Raw genomic sequence first — 22,949 nt, 5'->3', positions numbered from 1 at the left:
TCTGCAAAATTTAATTGAAAAGGAGGCTTGACTCTCTGACCACACATTTAGTAATCTCATCAATTGATCATACTTTGTAATTGAAGCTGGGAAGTTGAGAATTCTAACCATGATACCCATGCAGATCTCTCTGACTGTTAGACACAGTGTCTTTTGAAGATAGAAAAGAAGTACCACACCATGTGAGTCCTAGAAGCACACTGAGCAAACCAACTCCCCCGAACAGCCTGACCAAAGCAGTTCTCCCATAACCAGCCTTCCCAAGTCCAGAATGCTTTAAAGAAGAAACGGAAGCAGAGTACCAGAGATTACATTCAATAATTTGTAAGCATCCTTTGAAAATAAATCTATTCTCCTTCTCTGCCTCTCTGTCTGTCTCTGTCTCTCTGTCTCAGTCTCTCTCTCTCTCCTCTCTCCTCTCTCCTCTCTCCTCTCTCCTCTCTCCTCTCTCCTCTCTCCTCTCTCCTCTCTCCTCTCTCCTCTCTCCTCTCTCTTCTCTCTTCTCTTCTCTTCTCTCTCTCTCTCTCTCTCTCTCTCTCTCTCTCTCTCTCTCTCTCTCTCTCTCTCTCTCTCTTTCTCTGGACCCCAAACCTCTTTCTCCTCCAAGATTTCAGTTTTCTATGAAAAAGATGAAAAAGAGAATAGAAATGAAAGGTAAAAGTATGTCACCAGAAAACACTCACCAAGAGAAACAGAAGCAAAAAGGTGAAAAGCAAGGAGGCACCTAATTAATCAAATCTTTATTGGGTATGGGCTAATCTCATCACGCATTGGCAATGCTTACTTACTAGAAGCAGATTACTGTGATGCTGAACTTCATGAGTGAAAGGTGGGTCACCAGCTAAACCACCCATGTCCTTAGAAAGTTAAACATGATGCATTACAACAAATCCAATACCCTAACTTCCTATAAACTACAACAATTTTGATATTTTTATTTAATCTGGAAACTTGAATTTTATAGATTATATTTCACCAAGCATCAGATTATTCTGTACCATACATTATTTCAAAATTTAACTGCTTCATGAGTTTAAAATATGGACAGGGACAGATATGAATATGGTTCAACACTGTGTGCATTGATAAGAGTCTCTGTTTTCAACTTAGAGTTATTACTGTGGTCCCAATGTTCCATATTTCTATACAATAATATCTTCTCTTTATCTTCTCTCCTCCTTCTTATTCTTTATTTCTGTACCTCATGTATATTATATATAAAATACATGTATAATAATGATAAAAATTTTAATTATGGCTTACAGGTATATATCAGATTGCATTTTCTGTTTCCCTGTTTATCATATAGCTCATAAATACAAAAATATTTTAATTTAGAAATCAATTGGTTTTATTCAGACAGGTGGCTGTTCTCTTCTGAAAATATAGTATCATGCACAAAGATGCAAAAACAGTTCAGGTCATTATTTACATCACAGAATAACACTTGGTTTACTTACTAGACACTAAGGAGACAAATTTGTAGTTTCCTTGAAAGATGTCACAGTCATTCCCTCATTCCATGTCACCTACTAAACATCTTTGAGAATCTTGATTTAAATACTCCTCTTTAGTTTAGAAAGCTATATTAATGAATTATTTTAATACAACCTATGAAGGGATAATGATTCTCCAAGGTGTATTTTTTGTCTCTTGGTCTTTATGTCATAACATCCACTAGATGTCTCTACTTTGAGTCCTCTTAAGCTCCCTGTGCAAAGTGTTCGAGAATGTGAGGAAGGAGGGGGTTTTGGGAGGACACACACAGTACTCTATCTTGTGTAGGGGCATACATTTTCAAGCAGGAAACTTCTCACCCAACATAAAAATAAAGGCTAGAGGTCTACAATGCAAGGTTGCTTGAATGCCACCATATAATCCTTTCCTTTTTCTCCTTTTGACTATTTATTCTTTCCTAGCTTCATACATAAGTATAAAGTGTATTTTGGACACACACATGCTCCAGAGCCCTATTATCCAGCCTCCCACTGAACCTTCTTTTTCCTAATAATTTCGCCTCCCACTTTACTGTTTCATATGTTCTTGTTTTGTTTTTTTTTTTTCCTGAGCTGTGAGTTCAGGGAGGGTGCCTGCACAGGTGGGGGGTTATCTGCTGCAGTATGGACATGTAGCAAGCAGCTGAACCATTGAAGAAATTGATTCCCCTTCCCACCCCTCTATTCTTGAAGTCCCTTGAAGTCCTATTCTTCTTTCCTAAAGGAACACCACATTAATATATATATATATATATATATATATATATATATATATATGTAAGATTTTGCTAGCCAGGTATACTTAATGTTCAGCAAATATTAAGTCTAAAATGTCTTTTAATTAAGATGATGTAACTCTGGCCTTTGGCCCTAATGTGAGAGTCAGAACTGTGATCTTCCCTCCGTGTAATTCCACAGGGCGTACTCCATAGCCTATGGTATTCCTCATGGTTGATAATGAACTCTACATTGGCCAACCAATGTTACACCACAGTGTGTACTGTAGCGCTCACAGCTAACTTTCAGATGATAAGCACACTCTTTGGAGTGATATTGACAAATATGCATATGGCTCAAATAGTATGGCATCATCTACATCTTCCAGGAGCCTCTGGGCACTCATTAGTTGCCTGTTGTTTATTTTAACTGTGAAAGCATAGGCCAAGTTTGAGAAACAGCTCTGGTGATCTATTACTTGAAGTCTTTGCATTAATTTCCACTAACTCTCTAAACAAGTGCCAGGGCAGACACTCTTACTCCTATTAAATTATCGTTAATGAAGTAAGCACTCTCTAATTTTAAACACCAGGTTTAAAATGTTACCTTTGGCCGACTGCATCCTGGACACCTAGCTGGGCTCTTACCTGCCTTGAACTCAGTATCTAATTGATAAGAAAATTGTACACACATAAATCCATTTCTGTCTGAACCTCCTTACTAAAAACCTAATGTTATTACTATGATTACCAACTTCCTTAAGTGTTTTGCTTTTCTAATTGCCTCCTCATTTATGATTTTTAGCTTCTCAGAAGTGCATTTCACCCAGTGTCTGCCTTTCTCATTACAATAGTAAAAATGTTCACCTACTTATAAGAAATATGAAATGCAAAGGGTTATACCAGATTTTCCATTATGTCAGATGGCATAGAATTAATGAGTACTAAGGAAAAACAGAAAAATAATATTTACACAATTATTTCCATGTCACCCAATGACAACTCCTATTTCCTACATGTTTACTATGAAAGGTGAAATCAGTTGTGACCTTGCCATGGTGCCTTTCAGGCCCAAAGTTCTACACTTGCTCCATTGCTGACACAGGCATCACTGCGTTCCCGGGACAACTACCATCTCATGGATGTTGCCTTGTCCTTCCATGTGCTTGGAAAGCTTATTCCCCAAATAGCCACATGGGTCTTCCACTCACCTTCACACTTTCATTCAAATATGCAAATTTGCTCAGCACTTACCATTTGCCATTCTTCCCTCCCCCCAGTATGGTCCAACACCATCATCTAATTGCTATTTATTTTACTATTTTTTTTTCGCTGACTCTCATATACTATGTAGGGTCTGGTATATCTTTGTCACCAGATGCATTGTCTTTTGTAATCTTTGGTTCCTCCAAGAAGCATTAATTTAAGCCCTGTGGTGAAGGGGATATGAAGATGTACCTGAGTCTGCTGGTTAGCTGACCCTCAGAGAATTCCCATTAGGTGGCCCTAATGTTCTAACTATCTCATTCCTTTAAAGCACTTGACAATGGGTAGAAAAGTCAGTTTGAGACAGAGTAAAGGAGGAAAACAGAGGAAAGATGAGGTAAGGGAGAAGACAGAGAGGTTCAGACAGGAGGAGGCTGCAGTATTCCACTGATCTCTCAGAATGAGAAGGCAATGTCATGAGAAAAGCCATCCTTCTAAAGGAGATGGCAGAGGCTCTGGTGGCAGACCTCCAAGCTCTGTGGTCCCCAAGAACCAAAAGATGCTAGCTTGAGTGAGCTTTAAAATGGATTCTCCCCAGACTTACTACAAGGAACTGCAGGCCTGTTGTGAAAAGGTGACACTCACCCCTTGGTTCCCCCTTTACAAAACCCAGACAACAGATGCCCTTCTGCCACCTGTGTTAGATATATGACCTACATATACACTATGGGCATTGTTTTAAGTCACCTGAACTTCTTCAACTTAATGAGGCAGCAACAGAGAACCAACACAAACTAGCAGAGTACAAGCCCCAAGGGCAGAAATTATATATTTGGTTTTGTTTCTTTGGTGTCCCAACTCAGAACTTAGAACAACACTTTAGAACAGTAAACAATAGAGCATTTGGGAGTTAATATTTATTTACCATATATATTCATCTCCATGAAATCTATATCTCAAAAGTAAATGAAATGTTAACCCAAAAATATAGTGAAAACTGATATTAAAATGTGAGAACTGAATTGACTTGAAAACTCTTTATGAATGAGTTTGTATCTTCTCAAGTTTCATGGAGCAAGATTCGGGAAGCAATCAATTATCAAGGTGGCATTTCCTAAGAAGCAGAATTCAACTTATCAGCAGTGATAGAAATCAATTCATGAGGCTGATCCTGGAAAGAAGAAGGGGAAAGAGGAAAGAAAGAAGTGTGAAAGAAACAAAGGAGAAAGCTTAGAAGGAAGGAAGAAAGACAGCCAAAATACCAGAGTCTAACCTTAACTGCAGTGTGGCACATACAAATGTGTGTGGTGTGTAAGGGGTCACAAGATAAGATATATTTCTTACTGTAGGTGCTGTAATATAATTTATAAGCCACAGCCCTAAAGGTCATTTGGCTTTGTGCTACTGGACTAGAGTGCAATTTAGGCCCTGACTTGTAGTGAGATGAAGACAAATGGACGTGGACATGCTGGATAACAGCGAGCCGATCAAGAAAGAACAACCCGACTCTAGATGTATTTACATTTGCCAGGCAAAGTGAACACTGGGAGGGGAGGAAGCATACATACTCTTCCACCTTAAGGTAATGAAGTAAACTTTAATCCTCATGCTACCTTCTCCCTTTGCATTAAGTCTAGAGCAGCATGCTTGCCCCCTGCTTAGATCTACTAACACTCAGCCTTCATATAAAATCCAGCTTCAGCTGGAAGGGGAAACTTGAGGCTTCCATCAGCAAAAAAAAAAAAAAAAAAAAAATCACAAGAAGCTGTTCCTTCCTCCCTTCTAAAAAAAAAAAACAGTCTTATGCGTCTTCAGAGGTCAGCCACGTATTAATGTCATGTCCATTTAGCTGTAAAGGAAGTGAAAATCAACGTCCTTGGCATCTACAGCCGGAGAACTTGAAACTGAATCTAGTTTGACATCTTCATACTAAAGCAAGGTCATTGCTGGTCTATTATTTTAATAGCATTAGGCTTGACACTACTTGCCATTGAGCCCGATGTCCCTTGCAGGATGCTGCATAAAGAAAACAATGACGCTGCAAGCACTATTCATGTCCCTGTCTCGAGTGTATACTCTCATTGTAAGCAAAGATTACTCTGTGCATCTCCATGTTGTCGGTATTGTCTAGTGAGGTTGACCAGGTAGAGTAGGGTTGAGGCTAAGGCAGTGCTGTACTTGCTTTTGTGTTTAAAATGAGAACTGTTACTGTATAATCCACCTGGGATTTCTTAACACCTGTTCACTTTCACCGTACCACCTTTCAACAATCAACTGTGTATAAAGATAGTAAAACTACACAATTCTTATCTGCCTAAGGTATACATATGGATAAATGTATTCCAAACAGCTAAAAACTGTGCCCAAAGAATTCATCTTATACACAGGAAAAGTGTGTAGACTTTGGATACAAGATTCCCAAAGATAATATTTCTAATGACAATATAAAGTCACTTTTAGAGAAAGTTTTGTCATGTTTTCCTTAAGTAGGAATAAGACCTAAGAGCTACTAACCCCTGTGTCCTAGAGTGTGATGCCAACACCAACAGGTAAGAGATCAAAATTATAAAGCAGGCATCAGTTCCTTACATCTTGCGCAGAGAAATAATATCAAAACACTAAAAGAAATGAAGCAGAGTCTGTTTTTTACTGATGATCCCAACAGTGTTAAAGATATTTTCTCATATCTTACAAGCTCTGCAGCACCTTTCCCCCCTGCTATTTTGTTGTATAATTAGCATATAATTATGTGCTTTTTTACACTGGAGAGACTATTCTTTTATTAATGACTCTAAAAAAAAAAGTTCCTCACTATTTATCTTTGAAAGTGAGTTTAAAATAAAAGGCTCGTATGACTTTTCCTTTCTTTTTAACTTAAATCTTAAAAGTAATGCAGGAGATAGTTTTGCGTGCCATAGACACTCTTAAATTTTTTTCCTTAAGCATGAGGAGGAAGAAAAGCCTTTGGAAACAGATGTTGCGTTTTCTATGCTCTTCAGACCAAATGGGTTTGAGAACAAAAATTCGGTGTTGCCTCCTTACTGGGAAAGAAACTCTGGTCTAAACAGCACCAGCAGCTGCTACTGCAGCAACAAAGCTCTCTGGATGGAGTATAAAGGCAGAAGCAGGGTCGACTCACATTTGTGGTGAGGGCAGCGAGGTTCAAATAAGCTCACCCAGCCCTGATTTCTAGTCAGCTCCCAGAGATGCCATTTCTCTCCGCTGAGTCCTTGCATGCCTCATTGCTGGTTTTGGCTGAGCACTTTCCTTCCACTGTGAGCCTTACCTGTGCATTCCAGATTGGCTATGGGCAATTATAAGGGAGGATGTACATTACTGAAAGTTTTAATCATGTCTCCAGCCATTTTGCTTGCAGTAAAAGTCCCGTATGACTAGCCTATATTGCCTCAGAAACACAAATAGCTTTGGGCTGAGATCAGGGCCCCAGCTACCTTGTAACCTTTTCCAGCTCCTCTTCTCTGCGTCCTTCGGTGCCCTGAACCTGCCAAATCAGTGATATGGTTTCCTAGGTCTCGGGCAACCCTAGCTGTCTTATTCAAGACTGGTAAGTGGCCAATGATAGCGATGAATAAGATAATTCTTTGGGCTTCTTAATAATATTAAATCTGCATATCCTTGGTAGAAATCACCTCAACACCCACTCTCTATGTTGTACTGTTGTTGTGCTCCAACCTGTGTAAAGGATGCTTTTTCCTTCCCTAGCTTTTAAAAATTATTTCAGTGGAAAGCATAGATGTAACAATATTAGAAACTTTGGGTTTTTAACCGCAATATTTGACCAGATTGTTTTGCGAATTCAGCAGACAGCCATATTTGGGTAATTTTGACTAGCCAGGTACCCTAAAGTAGTATCCAGTTAATTGAAAAATATATCTAAATGTATCCCTGGTTTTCAAGTATTCTTTAAATTAGGGTTGGAGAGAAGACTCGGTGGTTAAGAACATCTACTGTTCTTACAGAGAATCTGAGTTCAGTTCCCAAAGCCCTTTGGGGTGAGCCTGCACTTGTACCTCCAGCCCCAGGGGACCTGATGCCTTCTTCTAGCCTTCTCAGGCATCTACGCTCATGTTCTTATGACCAACACCAAGACACATGTGCGTACACATAAAGAAATTTTAAATTACTAAAATGTAAGAAAAAAATGTTTTTCTCACAAGAGAAACAAACAGAAATAATTTACTTTGATAATTCAAGAAGTTCCTTGTCGTTTTTATCTTCTCCCTCACTGATGATTTTTCTTTCTAAAATGAGAATTCTAGCCTCAAAATCACTAGAGATCTTTGAAGCAATTTAATCCAAGAACCTACAACTGTATTAATCTGAGCAGATAATGGGAGCTCACCTCTCCCTTAGGCACTGGGCAGATGTTAAACCCTGATAAGTCACTGCTAGTGTTAAAAAAAAATAAGTTCACTAAGTTCTAACTGTAAGCGTGGCTTCTGATGTCCATTTTTTCAGTCAGAGATGACGGAGGCATGGAGCAATCAAACTCTCTATTTTGCTGCTGTCTGGCTCCCTTTTTTTGCTGCCCTGGTTGCCATGAGCAACAGAACTGTTGGTCAACATCCAGTTGGACTTCCCTTCTGCCACTGCCAGTACCAGCTGCTGAACTAATAATTCTCGGGTGCTTGAAGAAAACTACATGACAAACACAAATCATTTTCCCTGGCCCTAGAGACACAGTCCTTGTCTTTTTGAGACAGTTTCTATCAGGCTTTGTGTTAGCACAAGTTTCAAGGTACTCTAGATGACCCTGCTGCCACTTAATTAGCAGAGGAGGGTTTCCCCCCATTGGTCTATAGGGTGGGGGAGTATGACTGACATTAAAAGACAGGGCTGTAGTTGGTGGAAAACATAAGCATCAATGCCTGTGAATGGTTCAGACACCCCTGTGGGGGCTATAGAAGCTTGCTTCTCAGGCTCACTCATTGAATTGGCTAGGAAAAAATCAGCGAGCCTCCTCCACTTATGTGGCATCATGCTTACTATGAGGCTTTCCTTGAATCGTCTTGTATTGTTCCACTTTCAACAGCGGAAGTTGAGCTGGTAACCATAAGAGGCACCGAGGTGGCCAAGCAGTTCAGGTGGCAGCTGGCTTGTGGAAAGGGGAAAACGGCCATTTGTCTGACAGCCAGCTAGGGAAGTGTTTGGGGAACATACATGGTAGAAAGATGGAAGACAGAAAGGAGGGCATGGAGGAGCAGGGGAGGGCAGGGAGAGGGAGGAGAGACTAAAGAAGGATAAAATTCTACAGAGACACATAGAAGAGAGACTCAAGTCCAGCTTGAGAATTGTGAATACTTGCGGGTTATTCGCCTCTGCTCCCAACCAGCCTACAGCCACAACTTGTGACTGCCAACCACAGACACAACAAAGGCTACCAGAGAGGACTTCCTGGCTGGACACAAAGTTTTATCCTGTGACAGCAGCATAACCCTCGGCCTGACAGTGGGTGACAACACATGGTAGAAGATCCTCTATTACCAGCTGTTCTTAGTGCAGAAAATGAAAGAAAATCCGAAAATGCTGCCCAAGAGCACATAATACCATACTTCTAAAGCAAGCTGTACGGTCTGGATGTGGCTTGCCTGCCCAGGACTACCTATTCTTTCACCCATCTTGTTTTTAGATGTTGGAGTAATTTTTCAAAGGTAAAGCTCAGCTTTATTTTGGATTATTGAGAGACTATGGTGAACAGGGAAAGAAAGGGCTCTGTTATAAAATGATGTGTTTCAGAATTTCAACAGCACTGCTTTGGTCTTCTCATTTCAGTGATCCAGAAAGTTAAATATATCCCTAAAGGTCTATTTCATATTAAAAACAATAGGAAAGTTTTATATCATTATCACTTAACAATATATTAAATCATATGTTAAGTTAGATGTGCAGATTAAGGGCTGAATCCTTTTCCCTCAATTTATTACTGTTATGACCTTGTGAAGTCACTTAACTTTGTAAGGTATGGGTTTACTCATCGCTAAAATGGTGATTAAAATATCATCTTCATGGGGCTATTAAGCGGAGTAAATTAGATAATGTGTTTAAAGCACCTTGTTCAGTATGGAGCATATGTTTATGGGTCCAATAAATGTCAGCTTCCCCTTGTCCACTGAAGTAATGAAAACACAGAATGCTTATAGAGAGCTCACCTATTTTACTTACTTATTTTACAGTGTGTTTCAGAATCCCAAATCTTAGTGAATTTGCACTAGTCTTATTTTTTAATAGGAATAGTATGAGGGGAAAATAATTTCATGGCAATAAATACCTTACAAGAAAATTTTATATTAAAAAATGTTTTTAACAACTAAGAATGAATAATTTTTTGGAAATATTTACCAAAATTTAACCAACAAGCTAGAGACAAGAATAATTAGTGAAACAACAAAATATGCTTTTATCTGTGGTATTCAAAACATGGCTGCATTTGTACGTGGCTACCGTCAATGCATTGATGCCATTACTTGATGACAGTCTAGAGTGTGTTGGGATGACATCAATAAAATAATCACTTGAAGATATACAGAAATTTTTAAAACTTTCATGTCAAATATCATATCTAGTTTGTTGTCATTCTTTATAAAACATTGTTATGCCACTATTTTGTTTTATCAGTCAATTATCCAACTTTAACCAGTTGTCAACTTTCTTTCAAAGCAAATTGAAAAGCATAAAAAATTTCACTTTTTACTTATATATAATCATATTTTAAAAGGAACTTTCATTCTTTTTCTTTCTTTTTTATGTTTAATTAGTTTATTCAGATTACATCTCAATTGTTTTCCTTTCACTTGTATCTTCCTTTTCCTCCCTCCTGCTTTTACCTTACTCCCCTCCCCTAGGTCTGTGACAGAAGGGACCTCCTCCCCCACTATATGGTCATAGGCTATAAAGTCTCATCTTGGCAGCCTGCTTATCCTTTCTCTGAGTGCCACCAGGCCTCCCCACCAAGGGGAGGTGGTCGAATATAGGGCACCAGAGTTCATGTCAGAATCAGTCCCCGCTCTCCACACAACTATGGAGAATGTCCTGTCCATTTCTTAGAGTCCAGAAGAAAACTGTAGTCAGTGGGGAAATGAAAAATAAAGTGGCTTCTCACTCCTCTCCCAAGGTCTTGAGAACAGCAGCACATCTGCAGTGCACCTGCACAGCACCTGTGCTGGGCTTTGTTTCCTGTTGATCCTGATGTTCTGAATTTCCCTTCCCTCACCCATGAGGATGATTGCAGCCCTTAACCCTTGGAAAATCAGGTAATGACCCAACACCCAGGAAGAACAAAGCAATTGCTTTCACAAAGCAGAAACACCCCAAATTGGAAATAGATATGATGCCGCCGTATGGAAACTAATCAGTCTTTTTCATAATGAGCTCCCATAACTACCCAGCTGAAATACAGGGAGGGGCAGCCAGTTGCCTGCCATTTACAATGCATCCTGAGGCAGGGGAGGGGGCATCCGTGTCACTGGCAGTATCTTATGAAGAAATAGGATGCATCCTGAGGCAGGGGAGGGGGGACTTGGGTCCCTAGTAGTATCTTATGAAAAAAAAAGGATTTATTAATCAGAAAACATGGAGGTGGATGACATTGGCAGAAGATGATATTCTGAAATTAAAATGTACTATGAATAAATGGATTAATGGATAATACACATTATTTAAAACTCTGCTCTCTCATTCTACAGGCTCCACTAAGATCCCACAGCACATGCCCTGTTCTCTCCTAAATCAGGCCTTTTCCATTCCAAGCTGGCTGTCCACTTACCCTGGTTGTTTTCACTTTATTTCCAGAGGAACAGCTCCATCCTTTCCGATCTGGAAGGACTTTACATTCCTCTCCCTCCAGACAGGGCTGCATATGACACCACCATTTTTGTTCCACTATGGATGCTATGAGGAGAGAGAAAAATTAGCTCAATATTTCTATCTGATACTCACGGGGGAAAATTCACTGATCTAACTAATATACTTTGTATTTTTCAAGAATTTTTCTCATATAGGGATGTGTGTGTGTGTGTGTGTGTGTGTGTGTGTGTGTGTGTGTGTGTTGGTTTTTCAAGGCAGGGACTCTCTGTGTAGTGCTGGCTATCTTGGAACTCACTCTGTAGACTAGGCTAGTCTCGAACTTACAGAGATCACCTGTCTCTGCCTTCCAAGTGCTGGGTTAAAGGCAGGAGCCACCTCACCCAGCTAGTTTCATAATAAAAACAACTAACATGCATATATAATATTAATAAATTGCTAAAATGTTCAACAGAAAGTAACAGGTATACTCAGAATGTTGAAGGGTGTTTTAAGTGAAAACACAGACTTCATGAGACTAATATATTGGAAAACCCTACACTGATTTACATATATACATAATAAACTATGCCCATGCCCTTACGAATCATATAATCTAAATATCAGGAGAGTGTTGGTAGCTCTGATATGTTTTTCTCTCTTTCTTTATTGTAAATAGCAATTTCTTCACAAGGAATAGGTCACATAACAAATTACTGTTTATTACGCAACAATTACTAGCCTCAAACAAAGATTTACAATCTACTATAATAATTTGAACTATCAGGCAAAGAAACCAATATTCACATATCTCTCCATTTAAGTCATTTTATGTGAATTTTATCTTCACCCAGCCATTCATGTAAATGGTGTTGCCCTTTTTTTTTTTTTTTCTCTTATTCTTAAACTCTGTCCAGGGTTTTTGAACATACATTACTTAACCATCTTGATTTTTCCCAAATAACTTATGCATCTACTATGTGCCAGTAAATCTATATTTCATGGCAACAATATCAGAAGCACATTGACTGACTGGAACCTCATTATAACACTTTTAGAGCAGAACTACATGAGAAGTGATTAACTCTAGCTAAGAGGTATTTACGTCACACACACACAAAAAAAAGCCCATAAATAGCTTCTTTTCTTCCATGTGATTTACAGCATGGTCCTCTAGGAGTGACTCCAGTAGACAGCATTATAGTGGGGTTCCAATTCCAACTACGTTACTACAAGGAGCAATGGAAGAGGTCGCACCATCCACACAAGATGGAGCAGCTCGTGTGGTGCCTGCCACCTGCCCAGGGAAGCAGGAACACTTGACCGTTTGGGACCGTTCTTCTATCTTGTTCTTATTACAGCACCTGTGGAGCGCCACCACCTCGCAAGTTCCCGTTCTAACATGGTGAGCTGTGCAAACAGAAATAAGACATGAGACAATGTTGAGAACGCTTTGGACACCTGTTTGTTTGGTTTTTTTTTTTTTTCAATTAGAAACACGTGGAATATAGCTCTATAATGGATCTACCATGCGTGGAACCCAGAAATACAATGATGTTGACTCTGCAATGCAGATTTGCTTTCTTCTCTAAATGTGCTGAGACTATTTCTCTTAGTAAATGCTTGGTGAAGCAGGAACAATTAGTGACTAGCCTAGAATATACTGTTTAAAGGAGTCTGTAACACAAGGGCAATCTATGGTGCCATAAAAGCATATTTATTTGTGCATTTCACACCTTCCTATTCAACGTGCTGATCACAGGAACATAAACCCCTGGATGTGGTGCCCTGCAGTGAGCTTGCTGAGGACAGTCACACACTCCCAGCAGGGTGACATGAGAGTTGTGACCCTCTTCAAGGGAGAGGGCGAGGCTTCGGCGGGGGACACCTTCTTGGGAAGCAGTGGCATGTGTGAACGCTGCTGCATCTTTAGAGTGTTCTGCCCAGTTTCCCTGGAAATAAACTAATGGGAAGAGTCTAAAAGTGCCACCGTTTTCCTACATGTCCCCGGCAATGTCAGGACCCACAATCATTCCTCCTTCCACTTCTCCTGAGGAGACAACTGCCACCAAGTGGCAATATCCACAGGCAGAACATGGATGGACTACATCTGGAAGCCAGACACTTGGGAAGGCCATCTCAGAAGCGGACAGGCTCACAGAACTGTTTTTTATAACCTCGGAGTAAGATGGCCAACAGAGCTTTGGGGAGGTTTGAAAATTCTGCCCCTCATGGCATGCTTTGAAAGACTCTAGTTTGCCTACATCAATATAGCCTTCTCCCAACATTCCTTCCTCAATCTCTTGTCCTTTCTGTAAAACGATAAATCACAATGTTTCATCTCCTAAAACAAACCAAAAAAAAAAAAAGCTTTAAAAATTAAACATCTACTGAAAGAGTGGTGTTCTCAGAATCTTTTAATGAAACATTAAAGTAGAAATTTAAGTAGATAAGTAGGTTCCTTGGCATAGTTTAATGTCGTAAATACTTTGAACCTCCTCTCTCCACAATTAAGGTCAGCACAGCATGCATTTATATCAACCTGCCTGTTAGAGATATGACATAGAGTTAGCAGTAACTCAGGTTACAAAGCTTGCTTAAACTTTTCTGAGGAAGAAAATCTTATATAGCGTAAGCTTCTCATCCCTCGATATAAAACCAAGAAACTGAGGCGTGACATACAACGTTGACAGACAGTTCTCAAAACAGTCAAGAAGCCGGTGCAATCTCCAGTGCCACAGATGTTTGTGTCACTGTGAATCCCAGCCGGAGACACTCTCTCCGTTTGATTCAATGGTATATATGTAAACAATTGCTAAAGTCAATAAGACCTAGGCTTCTGAACCCACACCTTATGCTCTATAAAGCATTCTCTTACTTATGCATGAGTCACCTTCTAATATCTCCCCAAATACATTATGTTTCGTGTTATTATTATATACAAGTTATACTGCCTGCTGCACTGTGCTTGGTGACAGTCAAAATGAGTGAATGCCACACATAAACAAATTGCTCAGAGTGCTGGGGGACAGGATGAATAAAACAGAACAAAGTCTTTTCCTGTCCTCAGAGAGCTTATATTGCTGGGGAGAAAACAGAAGCACCCAAGTAAATTATGAAGTAAGTAAATATTTGAAGGAGATGCAGGGGAGAGGTGTGGTTGGGAGTAATTGATCAGGGAAGAAATTCACATCTGCACTGGAAAGTTTCAGGGCTTACTCTATGACGGATGTCGCTTGAATGACAGGCTGAATTATAAAGAAGCAGCATCCTTTATGAAGCTCTAGGGAAGGAACGGAAACAAAGAAAAGAAAGGCAATTGCATGTTTCTGAAACTGGGAAATGTCCCTCTCTGCTAGCCGTATGGCCAGGGTGGACAGGGCGGGTGGATGAACAGGGGAGAAGTTGGGGGTGATGTGTCGGGAATGTAGGGCTCCTGTGCTGTCTAATCAAGAGTTTGCTGTTTCTTTCTTTAGAAGGGCAAGCCTCTGAAGAGGATAGGCACTCCTCCGCGGAGGCAGCTCAGTGCTGAGAGTGAGAGGTAGATGACAGACTACAGCTGAGATGTAGAAGGCTGGCAGGTGAAGGATGCTTCAGTGGAGAACTTATCACAAACTGGGCACCCAGCAGCTGGTGCTCTGCTGGATGGTGCTGGTGCCCACCTGTAATCCCAGCACGTAGACAGCAGAGGCGGGTGGATCTCCAGGTTCAAGGCCAACCTGGTCTACAGAGCAAGTTCCACAACAGCCAGAGCTACCCAGAGAATGGTGCCTCAAACAAAAGAAAAAAAAACAAAACAAAACAAAAACAAAACAAGTTGGTGGTCTAATAAAGAAGGCCTGAAAGGGGACATGGTTGGCAGGAGACAGGGGCCGGGAGAAGAGCACTACGTTTGTGTTGGTCCCAGTAAGTGTGAGGTTCACATAACAACCATAGTTAGAGTTGTAAATTAGAGAAATATTTATGAGGTGGAGCTTGGAGGGACAAGTTGGGCTGCAAACACAAACCGGAAAGTCCTCAGTCTATAGATTATATGGCAAGCCAGAAACTGAACAAGACTATTGTGAGGGTGTGAACCACACAGAAGAGAAAAAGGAAGTGAGTTTGAAGTCCGGGTGCAGAACGTGAAAGGCAGCAGGGGCTACGAGTAGCTAAGGAGGGAAAGGAAAAGCGCATAGAACAAGAGGTCCTAAAGACCAAGGAATGAAACGAACCCGAAAGGAGGGATTGATCGCTACTGTCAAACCTGCTGAAGATCCAATTAAATGAAAAGAAGTAATTGTCCATTTAGAAAGTAATATGCCCTGAATCACTAAGGCAATCCTGAGCAAGGAGAATAAATCTTCGACAAAGACATCAAGAGCTTGTGAATGGGGAAAGGCAGTACCTTCAATAAATGGTGTTGTGACACCTGGTCACCCAGAAGACTCAAATTAGACCCTTTCCTTATGCTGTGTAGACAAAGCAGCACAAAGTGAACCCAGGACTTAAATGCAAGACCCAGAAGTGCGAAACAATTAGAGTGAACCATAGGGGGAAATGCTTATGACATTGGTCTGAGCAATGTTTGATTTTTTTAGATATAACTTCAAAAGCATAGACAACAAAAGCAAAGATAAAAAGATAGATGATTACAAACTAAAAAAAAAAATGTGTGGCAAAAGACAATCAAAGGGGGAAAAGCCCATAGAATAGACTAATGTTACAAAAAAGTTGCAATGATAAGAAAAAGGAGGAGGAGGAGGAGAAGGAGAAGAAGAAGAAGAAGAAGAAGAAGAAGAAGAAGAAGAAGAAGAAGAAGAAGAAGAAGAAGAAGAAGAAGAAGAAGAAGAAGCTGCTAATCATAATAAATGGCTAATATACAAAATATGTAAGAAGCCTAAACAAAAAGCCTTTAAAAAAGCCTTAAAAAAAAAAAAAGGAAGACATCAATTAGTCAAATTTAAAATAGAAAAGTTATGAGACTATAGAGTTATCAAGAGAGTATGTAGAGCTGGCTAACATGGATACAGAAAATGCTCAAAATCTTTAATTACTAGTGTGATATAAGTCAAAGCAGCAAGGCGAGGTCATCCCACTCCATCTATAACAGTCATTGTCAAAAACAACCGCTAAAAAGCATTGGCACGTGGAGGAGAGAGAATGTTTATTGTCACTGGGGTGTAAACGGTGCCAGCAACAGTGTGAAGGAACCTCAGAACCCAAAACTAAACTTCTGTATGATCTAACAACCCAAATATAACGACACATTCAAAGAGAGTGAAGTTCATAAGTTGAAGAAAAATCTGTGCTCCTGTGTTCTCAATAGCTTTATTTATAATAGTCACAAAATTTAATCAACTTAAGTGCCCATCAGCAGGTGAACAGATAAAGAAAATGTATGATACAATTGTGTGTGTGTGTGTGTGTGTGTGTGTGTGTGTACGTGTGTGTGTGTGTACGTGTGTGTAATCTTGCCAGTATTTTTACAACATAGATGTAAGTCCAGAATACTACATCTTTAAGTGAGCAAGGAAGGCAGAAAAAGGCAGGTACCATATGATCTATTAATATGTACGTTATGATAAAAATTTAACTCAGAGGAGGATGGTGGTTATTAGACACTACAGCTGGAGAAACAATGTCTGTCAAGGGTCACAAAATTTAAGGTAGAGTAATGAATTCAAAGAATTTGTCATATGACCTGGTGACTACAGTTAATGATGTATTGAATTCTCTAAAATGTCTAAGAGAATAAACCTTATGTTTGATTTCCCAAAAAGCACACAAAAATTAATATGTTAATTTTTTCAATACAGCAATTATACAATACACTTATTTAAAATATCAGAATGTACAAGACAAATGCAGGCAATTTTCACAATGAAAATTAGAAGACTAAATGTAGCAGATAAAGCTTCAGTTGAAATCATGGTCGCCAGACTCCAATCTAAACTCCTTTCTGTAGCTGTTTCACCTGAAGCAAGTTACCTAGTATCTCCAGACACCAGTTTTCTTTATCTACATTAGGAATATTACCTACAAAAGGTTAACTTAGGGATGAAATGGGGTAATATGCTGAGCATGCTTAGAACATTGCTGGTCCTATAGTAGACATTTCTATTAATTATCTTTTATCATTCAGAAAATGGTAATAGTTAAGTATTGACTGGTTGGACTAAGCACACATCATGCTTAAAGGTAGCGGGAAAATAAGAGCACGCTTTAAGTACACTAGAGAATAGGTGGGGAAAAACAAAGCGTACTGGAAGTAAATTTAGTTGAGAACAGGAGGTAAGATTGTAAAGTTAATAATAAAAAAAAATGTCTTTCAAAACTCTTCTGTTACAGGAGAAGAGAATAGAGCAATAGCTAAAAAGACTGGGAAGCCAACAGAATTTTGCAAATGAATGCTAAAAGATCACTCTTATTTTTCTGGTCTGTCTATTGGGAAGAGAGGAAAAACGGCAATACAAGAGGGGAATGGGCAACTGAAAAAGAATCCTCTCAGGAAGGAAGAAGGAAGTGAGATGTGGGTCATAAAAGGGGAAGTTACTTCAACCTGATAGGGAGACACGGTCCACAGTAGCAACTGAAGGTGAAAGGTGTGGGTCCACAGATGGGCAGTGGTGTGCGGATTGAGAAATGTGAAGCTAAGGTGCTGGAATACCCAATTTCATCTATTCTTCCTATGAAGTAAGAGGTTTTGTTTTGTTTTTTTTTTAAGAAGAAAAAGGAGACTATGAAGCAAATACGTGTGGAGGAAGAAATAGGAATTTTCTGGGAAGAAGACCTAGGAGAGCAGCAAGGATTTAGTTTATATACATGGTCACTTGCAGAGAACATGGCGAAATGAAAAGGGCCTCAGTTTACAGACAAGGTGGGGCAGCATGCCTGTGTGGTTACAGATTATTTTGGACATTGGAATTTTGATAATTATTCAGGAGAACAGATGCAGCAACATCTCTGTAAGGCTCCTCAGATGTCCCTCCCAGGAAGGCAGGATCATTTCATCACAAAGGAGTTCTGCCATCTCTCTGACAAGAAAAGTCTCTTCTTTTGGGAAGAAGAGGAAAGTGAAAACATGGTATCTATTTGGGAGGGGCCTGGCCATGTAAGGAGGGTAAACTTTTGTAGGCGAGTGCTTCCAGTAGCTAGAGGAGCTAAGACTGCTAGTGACCAGTGTTTTCCAGAGGAGAAGCAGAGCCAGATGTTTGGGGGATGGGTTAGTATCGCATAGGAGTTAGTCAGAAGGTCTGAGGGGCAGATCTCTAGAGAAGGAGAAAAAGAAGAAAAAAAAAAAAAGGAATCAGCCAGAGGATCCAGGATTATACCACGGCTCCTTCAGGGTGCTCAGTAATGCAGAATGGACTGTGGTTAGTCACAGGAAAAACTGGTCCTGAGGATTTGTGAGACCAGTCTTGAAAGGAGTCAATGAGAGCACTAAGGAGTAGCTAGTAGGTCATGGTAGCTAGTAGCTGCAAGTTGTGAGGACCAAGCATGCAGAGGTCAAGCCCATGAGAGCAGAGATAGAGATATAACTCAGCATAGTGAAGGTCATCAGAAGAGTTGGGAGTTCTGAGGTCAGGCTGTGAAGCTGGTTTGAACTTAGAGGTACTGCCAGTGAGAGACACCCTTTGCCCTTGCTGCTGTTAGAGTAGTCAAGAACACCTACTGTGGAGCCAGGCGGTGGTGGCACACGCCTTTAATCCCAGCACTGGGGAGGGAGAGGCAGGTGGATCTTTGTGAGTTTGAGATCAGCCTGGTCTACAAAGTGAGTCCAGGACAGGCAAGGATACACAGAGAAACCCTGTCTCAAAAAACCAAACAAACAAACAAACAAACAAACAAAAATGTCTAGTCTGATCACTACTATTTAGGCTGTAAGAGTTGAGAAGATCCAGCCAATAGAATCAAGATCTAGGGAAAACCAGAGATATGGATCAGGTTTATTAAGATACTATGAGCAAAAGATTGCAAAGTGTATCTGTTTAAGATGTAAGAAGAGGTTCAAGTCTAGAAAGGGGAGCAAAAGAGAAGAAGGCTATATGGTGATGCACCTGCCAAACATTAATTTTTAGAGTTTCTGGGGAGAGCCTGTCAACCAAGGAGGATAATAACCAGAAGAGCTGGCCAGGATAATTTGAGGTCAGTCATTAGCCAAGCTGCTCAAGAAAAGTTTTGGCATGTGCTGTGTTTCATGAGGACTGATTCTATAGAGAACATGGAAAGCATAGTCAATATCTAAAGATGTAGTCAGATGTTGAATACAGGTTAGAAATGAAGCCAGGCCCGTTGTTAGATCGTAAAGAGGGAAATGCAGCAATAAAAATTATTTGAGATACAAGGATATGAATTCCTTTTGTGCCCTCTCATTCCTGCCGGCGAAAGTGTCTACCTAACATGGGAATGTGTCTATCAGTGTGAAGACATGGTGGAGTTGGTGAGAGTGTGGCAGTATGTTCATCCTGTCAGCCTGGCACTATAATGTGTCCTCGGGTTTGATAGATGGGAGAAGGAGGTATTTGGAGAGCTCTTTACTGGGAACCTGAGAGCAGATAATACATTGAGAGGTGATGCTGTGGAGAGTCTGTGGAAGGATGGGGACATAGATGTAGGTCTGAACTAAACTGAGCAGTGGTTGGTATCCCACAAGACACAGGTTATTTATGGTAAAAAGGACGGCTTGGTGTAGGACAGACAGGCCAATAAGACCAAAAATCTTTATGGATGATTTATATTTTTCTAGTTAGAGAGCCTCTTCAGGGGGATGTAACAGGCTGATCTGAGAAAAAGGCTAACCTGATAAGAAAATTAACAGAGGATACAGGGTTTAAGTCTGTGAAACTGGGAGAGATGGAAGTATTTTAGGTAGAGTTTAGAACTACCTGTTTATCACGGGTATTGGGTCAAGTGGGTACTTTTGGCTTTCTCATCAAAAATAACTGAATGATTTCCACAGTGGATGATAGTTTCCACAAACAGCAGGAAGACATCCCAAACAGCTTTGTAAATTAATATTCTTTTAATGATAGGGGTGACTCAAAAGGTAGAAAAGCCTCTGTCTTGCCAAATTATAACATGTTAGTGGGAGATTTGGTATGCCTATTTGCAGTCAGTGTATATAGTAACTCTTGTGCTGTTCTAGAATTAGGATCCAGATGACGGTGATGAATTCTGCCTGTTGTAAGGTCGTGCATGGAAATGGGAGAATGTGCTTGTTAGATGGGGTTTCTTAGAGGAGTTCCTAACAATATAGCAACTGGAAGCCTCAGAGTTTGAGTATCTGACAGATGACTCAAGGAGGGTACCAGAGGATCAATATTGATGTGGGAGTAGGAGTCCTCTGGAAGACAAAAATCTACAGGAAAGAGCCCAGCTGGACTGACACATTCACAGCACTAGAGGATGACTAAGGGATTTTGTATGAACAGTTTGTGCATCTATTGAATGCAGGAGACAGGGAAGGAGGAAGGAAGAGGTGGAGAAAGGAGGGAGAAGGGGGAGGGAAATAAAGCTAATAAAAGGAGGAACAATGGTGAGTTAACTCAGGGAGGTTATGAAAAGTGGAAGCAGGAATAGGTTGTTAGAGTTTGAGAGCGTCTGTCCTTAAGATGGGTGAATCTCCACAGAACTGCCAAAGGACACCGAAGACTAAGTTCTGAGAGGAGAACGTACATGAGGTGAAAGTTTCAGAGAAATCTAAGAGTCCTACTGCAGCAGCACTCAGAAGGAACTATTTAAGCTTAGGGGACAAGTGCTTAATAGGTTAGAAGGGGCCCAGGGGCTCTGGGAAAGGGCCACAAGTAGCTTGGTAAAAGGGATTTTTTTCCCTAAGACAATGGAGCGAAGATTCAGATGAAAATGACCTGCTATGTCCTGCAAGGAGAGAAGGTCCTGTTTATTTTGGGGAGGAGCTAAGTCCTTGCTCAGGGTGTTTAGCTTTGACATATACCACAGAAAGAAAGGGTCAGGTGAGGACAAAGTAAGTTTCTTGGGAGATGGGCATGTGGAAGATAAAAGAAGACAATATCCACAGTTAGCCAAAAATTTAGTGTGGTGGCATCTTATAGAGACTGCAAGGAAAGGGCATCAACACATTGGAGAAGAGTTCTGAGCATATGGGTTAAGGTATGGCAGGTCCCGAGCAAAGGGCCTGAAGAAGTGAGGGGTATGATAAAATCCCTGGCAAAGACTGTTTAGGTGCAGCGGGGTGGGAAGTTAAGTGCCCAAGCAAATGCAGAAGTAAGTAGCAATCTTCTATGGCCTTGGATCACTTCCTGCCTCCAGATTCCGTCAGTGACTTCCCTGGTTGTTATTAGGTGAACCAAATCCTTTCTTCCCCAAGATAAATTTAGTGATGGTGTTTTATTGCAGCAATAGATGACCTAAGGAAGATACAGGCCAAAGGTGTGTCTCTAGACATTCTAGAGAACTGTTGGTCTATGGCTGAAAGAAAAGGTAAGAACAAAGGTTTTTTTTTTTTAACTCAGAAAGAATCAGGGCCAAAAGGAAGAGATGAAGTGGTGTCACCACCAACCAGTGACTCTGCTTAGTGATGATCAAGTGAAGAGGAAGAAGGACATCTATAGGAAGGGAGCCCTACAGTATGATTAGCGAGAGTTCTCCATGTAGAACTGGGTTCCTGAGGAGTCTACACGGTGGGCAGTCAGAAAAGGGCTTCTCAAGGATCAATCAGCAAGTAGAGAAGGCAGCAAGAGCGGAGGAAATTGCTCCCTTCGGAGTCGCCCAAAGGGTAAGGACCACAGGACCTGGCAGAGCACTGGAGGAGGAAGTGGAGAGGACCTCCCACAGGAAGATCCACACCTTGACGCCCCACCCCATACGGAGCATCATATGTTGGTGAGGTGGAAAAGGAATTACCAACTCGGTGTCAGTACAGGCTTTAACAATTTTGGGGAGCAAAGCTGAGGAAGGGTGTCTAGTGGACAATTCAGAGCCTTCTGTTCTACTACAAATATAATTGAAGTTAGTTTGGAGCCCACCTTGCTTGACCCTGTCAGGCAGGGTACCCGGCTGTGCTCTTGAAAGCAGGGACTATATTCCCCTGAAGGCCCTATGCAAAGAGATAATACACATCTTCTCTGCCCATGATGCTGAGGCTACTGGACTCCAGGACACCAAATGGATGGGATTGCCCTACAAACATACCTGTGTGATGAGACGTAACATTGTAATGTGTCCCTTGTACTCCCCCGACATCCTCTAAGCCATACATACATTAGCATGTTCCCTTCCATTCACCATAGCAACGTAAACCTCTCCCTCCCCTGGACCAGAGAATCAGACAGACTACAAACATTATTATAGATTACTCAAGGTAGGTATGGACCTTCTCCTTCATTTGAAACCCACTTGCCCTGTGGACCTGAGCTCCCATCAGAGCCCCTGCCAGGCTGCTGCCTGTTCATGATGTTAAACACTCTTCCTGTGCTCCTATGTGCTGAGACATAAAGATAGGCCACTACAGCCCCGTTGCAATGTCAAGTATCCAATCAGGGAAACTTGAAAAAACTGGGTAAAGAAGGTGGGTGCGGTGGTGCATGGTTGATACCACAGCACTCCGGGAGGCAGGGACAGGTGGGTCACTGTGAGTTTGAGGCCAGCCTGGTCTACAAAGTGACTCCAGGGCAGTCCTGTCTCAAAAAAAAATGGGTATAGAGATCTAATCAGGGAGGGGAAGGGAGCTAAACACAGAAAAAGGAGAGATGAGGAGGAAATAGCAATAAGA

General features: G+C 40.8%; 1 protein-coding gene across 7 annotated transcripts in view; it reads right to left on the bottom strand.

The window, feature by feature from the left end:
- TAFA2 (TAFA chemokine like family member 2) overlaps nt 1-22,949 on the bottom strand; it is a 420,034-nt gene that overhangs the window by 19,770 nt on the left and 377,315 nt on the right. For all 7 annotated transcript variants that reach the window (XR_014775155.1, XM_084760232.1, XM_084760233.1 and 4 more), the window contains 2 exons: nt 12,476-12,628; nt 11,202-11,326 (listed from right to left, as the gene is read on the bottom strand). Coding sequence is in view for 6 of the 7 variants with exons in the window: in XM_084760232.1 (XP_084616358.1) it covers nt 11,202-11,326; nt 12,476-12,628 (278 nt within the window). In the remaining variant the exon portion in view is untranslated. The remainder of the gene's footprint in view (nt 1-11,201; nt 11,327-12,475; nt 12,629-22,949) is intronic.

Source organism: Acomys minous, assembly GCF_964271855.1.
Source record: "Acomys minous genome assembly, chromosome: 15".
Lineage (NCBI taxonomy): Eukaryota > Metazoa > Chordata > Mammalia > Rodentia > Muridae > Acomys > Acomys minous.
Note: the sequence above shows the minus strand (reverse complement) of the source record. Positions and strands in the feature narration are given on the sequence as shown.